The sequence below is a fragment of the Propithecus coquereli genome, unplaced genomic scaffold (assembly GCF_000956105.1).
Source record: "Propithecus coquereli isolate 6110/MARCELLA unplaced genomic scaffold, Pcoq_1.0 Scaffold531, whole genome shotgun sequence".
In the NCBI taxonomy this organism is placed as follows: domain Eukaryota; kingdom Metazoa; phylum Chordata; class Mammalia; order Primates; family Indriidae; genus Propithecus; species Propithecus coquereli.
In genome coordinates, this window is record NW_012151186.1 from 507190 (window position 1) to 513241 (window position 6052).

General features: G+C 47.3%; 1 protein-coding gene across 1 annotated transcript in view; it reads right to left on the reverse strand.

The window, feature by feature from the left end:
* The window catches only part of SPG7 (spastic paraplegia 7 (pure and complicated autosomal recessive)), a 41609-nt gene that overhangs the window by 26872 nt on the left and 8685 nt on the right, over positions 1-6052 (reverse strand). Inside the window, exons 3-4 of the mRNA XM_012657173.1 lie at positions 5660-5730; positions 2888-2906 (exon numbers count right to left, since the gene is read on the reverse strand). Of these exons, the coding sequence (XP_012512627.1) occupies positions 2888-2906; positions 5660-5730 (90 nt within the window). The remainder of the gene's footprint in view (positions 1-2887; positions 2907-5659; positions 5731-6052) is intronic.

A 6052-nucleotide genomic window follows, 5' to 3' on the forward strand; every position in this document is an offset into this window, starting at 1 on the left:
AAAAAAAAAAAAAAAATCCAACCCTAAAGAACCCACAGGTATCTGTAGTACACAATCAGCATGAAATCACAGGGCCGGCACCAGGAAGACAAGAGCAGACATAACGGGACAGTATAAGACACTGAAAAGACTGGCTGAAAATAAGGTGTAAGAGAAGAAACATCTGACCCTGAGATTCTAAACAGAGAATGCCATTTAGACACTCTACCTCCTCCCCATGAACTCTGTGACTTCCTCCCAAACCAAGTCCCTCGGGACAGCCCTTCTGAGTTGCCCAAACATGCCTCTGTCCTCTGCTCCATCTGTGCTGTGGTCGCTTGCATTGGGAATGTGACATTCAGGGACCTTTTGTTCCTGACCCCTCATGCAGTTATCTGGGCTATTTAAATAAACTTCAAGCTAACGGAGAACGCAGGTCACAACTTGAGTCTCTCCTGCCTGAGTCCGACACGGTACTGTTGTCGGAGCTGCTCAGGAAATGCACACTTGCCGCCCAAGCCACCACACCCTGCACCCACCGCACAGCCTGCGGGGCCACTGGCAAGTTGTCATCAAAATTCCTCTAAGGAAGGAAAAAATGTCACCTAAATGCGTCACCTGAAGATAAACTGCCAATGCTACTGAATTTCAAGGAAGCAGCTATGGAAGCAAGCCCGGGTCTTCACACTCAGAAATTCCTCCTGAAGAAATTAAGCCCAAACGTGAGCCTTGTGATGAACGGCTCCCGGGAATCCCGGTGCTGACGCTGGCAGAAGACGAGGAGGAGGGCCTGCCTCACGGAGCACTCACACCACAGGGCAACGCCGGCATTCTCCACGGAGGCTGGCTGCTAATTGTCCATACCGCTCTTTCCCTGATTTCTTATTATGAAATGACTATAGATTCCCAGGTGGCTGCAAGAATTAAAACAGAGTGATTCCTTGTCAATGCTGCCCAGCTGCTTCTAGCGGTGACATCTTGCAAAGCCACAAACAACACACCCAGGATATCGACACGTCACAGTCTACTCGTCTTCCTCAGATTGTCACATGACACGTGCTCATTTGAGTGCTTAGTGTTGTGCGATTTCATCACGGGTGTATGTTCAATGTAACCAACTACCACAGTCGAGACTCACACAACAGCTCCATTACAAGGCTCCCTCATGCTGTCTCCGCCCCCCAGCTCCTAACCCCTGGCAACCACAAATCTGTTTTCCATCTCTGTAATTCTGTCTTTGGAGAACGTTTTATGAAAAATGAAAACCATGCATGATGTAATCTGCTGGGACTGGCCTTTTCCACTCAGCACAATTCCCTTAAGATTCATCCAAGTTATTTCACGTGCAAGCAGCTCATTCCCTTTTTTTTTTGTCTTCATTAAAAAAACGGAATTGGAGCTCACTGCAGCCTCAAACTTTCTGGGCTCAAGCGATCCTCCTGCCTGAACCTCCCAAGTAGCTGGGACAACAGGCATCTGACACCTTGCCCCACTGATTTTTTTTATTTTTATTATTTTGTGTAGAGACAGGGTCTCACTATGTTGCCCAGACTGGTCTTGAACTCCCAGACTCTAGCGATCCCCCGTCTCAGCCTCCCACGGAGTGGGATTACAGGCGTGAGCCACCATGCCCAGCTCAGTCATTCCTTCTCACCAGTGAGTAGCATCCCAAGCAACTGCTTTCTGGGAAATCTCTACCTAGGCCCACCGTGAGTGGCTGGCAGAGCTGTTTCTCAGCTGCCTTCCGCACTGCTCTTTAGGAAAGAGGTGTCTTCCTCTGAATGGACAGGACGGAGTTAAGCACTTGGCCATGAAGAAAGTCTGCTGGAGGCACATCTGAGGACCTTGTGCTTGTTATATGCAGTCAACAGTCCCGAAAACTCACAGACAGACTAACTCTACTCACAATCGCAGCAGAAGGACAACAGGAATCCAGGGAAGGTTCTCACAAAAAAGACTCTGCTGGGCGCGGTGGCGCAGCCCTATAATCCCAGCACCCAAGGAGGTCGAGGTGGGAGGATTGCTTGAGGCCAGGAGTTTGAGACCAGCCTGAGCAACATAGTAAAGCACCATCCCTACAAAAAAATTTTTTAAAAAATTAGCCAGGTGTGCTGAGATGCACCTGCGGTCCTAGCTACTCAGGAGACTGAGACAGGAGGACTGCATGAGCCCAGGAGTTCGAGGCTACAGTGAGCTATGATTTCATCACTACACTCCAGTCTGGGTGGCAGAGCAAGACCCTGTCAAGAAAGGAAGGAAAGAAAGAAAAGGAAAAGAGAGAGGAGGGGAGAGGAAAGGAGGGGAGGGGAGAAGAAAGGAAGAAAGAAGAGGAAAAAAAAGAAAAGAAAGATTGATTCTTTGGATAAGTAAATAATTATCCTCCTATGCAAATTTAACAGACATGAACATCACCTATTTTCTCAAGGCAAGCTACAGTTCAGCCCAAACAAAACACAAGACAATCACTCGAAAGCAGAAGACCTACACCCCGGCCATTGGAGGGCTCGCCAGGCGTGAGCAGCTGCAGGATGGAGCACCAGCCAAGGACAATGACAACTTGTTCTCCTGTCATCCTGCACCACAGCACTCGCTAGTACAGCTGTGACTAGAATGCAATTCCACGAGCATGTATTTGAGCATTGACAGTACGCCAAGAATTATAACGAGGAAGCTGCCACAGCTATTCCTTCCAGGAACCAGAATTAGGAGAACCAAGCATGTTCCTGTGTAGCCATGACACAACACGCAAGGCAGAACACAGACGCTGCTCAGGCCCATCCGTCTTCTCCTTTGCAAAAACCCTTCCTCCTTCTCCGTCGACCCTTGAACAACATAGGTCCGGACTGTGCTGGTCCACATACTCCAATTTTCTTCTGCCTCTGCCACCCATGAGAGAGCAAGACCAAGCCCTCCTCCTCCTCCCAAGCCTACTCGACGTGAGGGAGACTTTTATGATAATCCACCTCAAGATGAATAGTAAATGTATTTACTCTTCTTTATGATTTTCTTAATAACATTTTTCACCTAGCTTACTTTATTGTAAGAATACAGTATGTAATACACACAACACATGTGCTAAAGGAGTGTGTGTGTCATCAGCTTCCTATCCACATGAGGCTATTAGCAAAGTTTCTGGGGAGCCGAAGGTTACACAAAGCTTATCCTACTGCACAGGGGGTCGGGGCCTTCACCCCCCACTGCTCAAAGGTCAACTGTACTTTTACTTAGAAAGGCCCCTCCCATTTCAAGATGAGGAATATTCCCCTCTATGTTCTTCGAACTCTTTTATGGTTTTGCTTTTTAAATTTAATGATTTAATCCATTTAGATTTTATTTTGGTATATATATACCGAATGAGAATCTAGTTTAACCTTTTTCAAAATAACTAAGCAAATGTTCCAAACCATCTACTACATAATCCACCCTTTCTGTCACCACATAAAATGACACGTGTATTACGGACTAATTCCTAGATAAACTGGAGTCTCCATCTGGAATTTCTTTTTTGGATTTTTCTTTTTCTCCTGCCTCAACCTCCCAAGTAGCTGGGACAATAGGCACCCGACACCTTGCCCCACTAATATTTTTTATTTTTTTATTTTGTGTAGAGACAGGGTCTCACTATGTTGCCCAGACTGGTCTTGAACTCCCAGACTCCAGCAATCTATTAATATTTTATTCCATTAATTTTTGTCCTAGTAATTAATAATTGTCCTATTATTGGACCAGTACGTTAATTGTTTGGGAGAAAATAATTTTAATATCTGCCAATATGAGCCTCTCCAACATTTCTGATCATAATTTGCACATTTTCTAATGAGGGAGCTCTCGTCCTGGACCACCACTCCCCAGAGAACTTTTCTGACTCTAGCGCATTTCTGAAATCAATGACACACTTGAAAACGTATCACATATTTTGGAACATGTTCAAAAACTTGGCTTTAAGAAAACATGGTATCAGCAGAAAAATTACAATGTATTAATATGAAAGTAAAGCACTAATTGCCAAATGCTGAATTTTGAATCTTACTTTAATACTTGTTAGTAGACACAAACTAGAACAGAGAATTCTTAACTGGCATCCCTTCAACAGTCAAAAACTCAACCTTGGCCAGGCGTGGTGGCTCATGCCTGTAACAACCCCAGCACTTTGGGAGGCTAAGGAGGATCGCGTGAGGTCAGGAGTTTGAGATCAGCCTGGGTAACGTAGCGAGAAAAAGAAAATTAGCTGAGCTTGGTAGTATAAGCCTGTGGTCCCAGCTACTCAGGAGGCTGAGGCAGGAGGATTGCCTGAGCCCAGGAGTTTGAGGCTGCAGTGACTGCGCTCCAGCCTGGACACTGTTTCTAAACAGAAAAGAAAAAAGAAACAAAAGAGAAAGTCAGGGCTCTCTAAAGCTCAGAGCACAGGTGCCACCAGTAAAAACGGGAGCTTCGGGAAGACGTGGCACCTCATCAAAAACAGTGGACTCCGTGGCTAAAACTCCACGTTCACGATGGAGGGATGATTCGATCGTCCAACAAGCGAGCCCTGACTCCCACATCCTGACAGCTTTCCTGAAATGTGACATGGGAAAAAAGTCCCCCTAACAGTGACCAAAACCTGGTCAGGGGCCATCTCTTCCTCACTCGGCTTCCAAGTTCACCACTCCCTTCTAGAAAGACGAGTTCTGGGCATGGGGAGTTTGTTCCCCAATGCAGATTTCTGGTGAGACGTGAGGCCCTGAAGGTCCAATAAACAAAGATTTCTGAGGCTGGCTTCAACGTACCTCCCTGGGGCTCACAGGAGCTGTGATTCCGAGCAGGGCTGGCCTCCAGGGCAATGCTCGTCCCGGGCTCCCACCTCTGTTCCTGCCCCACACCAACCGCGGCCACACGAGAGCTCCTTGGCCGGGGACACCATTTAGCGTGCACCCTACTAAGACCCAGCACAGGGCAGGCTCTCAGTGACCCTCATAAACCTCAGTTTCCTCCTGTGTAAAAAGGGAGGAACAACAGGGCTATTTTGAGAACAAAATGGACTGAGACCACGTACATAAATCACTTAGCACAGTGCTGGGCAGATGCGAATCATTCATAAGGGTTAGTGATTTCCATTATATTATTAGCTCCAAGCAGCTAAAGGCAAAAAACTGACTTTTATCTCAGAGAGCTCAGGAACTAGGTCAATTCGGTTCAAACTTACCTTCTATTTCTCTCACCCTTCACACCATCAAGTGAGTCCTAATTCTAGAGTAGAGATTTAGATCTGCAGGACATTCACAGATCTTACAGGTGAGGCAGCTGTGAACTGGGCTGGGGCTGAGGACCAACTGGCGCATGGTGGTCGTTCTCAGAGTGGGTGATCACCTGTCCACTCACGGTACCAGCATCTACTCTGGGGACTGCTTCCCAAGCCTGGAGGAAGTGGTAACAGGGACCGGGTGTGCATGGGGGTGAGTTCAGCCAAGGAGCTCTGGTCCCTTCCTCCTCACCCCCAGAACTCTACGTCCAGGGCAGATCTGAGACTCACCCTTCCCATGCGCAGGCACAGAAAGACTGCCTGCTTTCAGGCATTCCTGAACATAACACAGGCACCCACAGAAGCATTTCTAAAAGAGCAGGCACAAACAACACATAGTCGTTTAGAGTGGGAGCAGGTGTGATAGGGTTAGCCAAGCCCAGGAGCTTGGTTTCTCCCTACTTTTCCTTTTTTTTTTTCCTTTTTTTTTTTTTGTTGTTGTTGTTGTTGAGACGGAGTGTCACTCGGGGTCCCTGGGTAGAGTGCAATGATTGTAGGTCACTACAAGCTCCAGGTCCTGGGCTGTGAGCCATCCTTCTGCCTCAGCCTCCCTAGTAGCTGGGACTACAGGCGCACACCACAATGCCCAGCTGGGTTTTCTGGTTTTGTGTATTTTTTTTGTCTTTTTTTTCGTTTCTTGTCTCTAGAGATGGGGTCTCACTGTGCTCAGGCTGGTGTCAAACCCCTGAACTGCAGCTATCCTCCCGCCTCGGCCACCCAGAAAGCTAGGATTACATGCGTGAACCACCACACCCGGCCATATATTATTTTTCTTAAGAGATGGGGTCTTGCTAT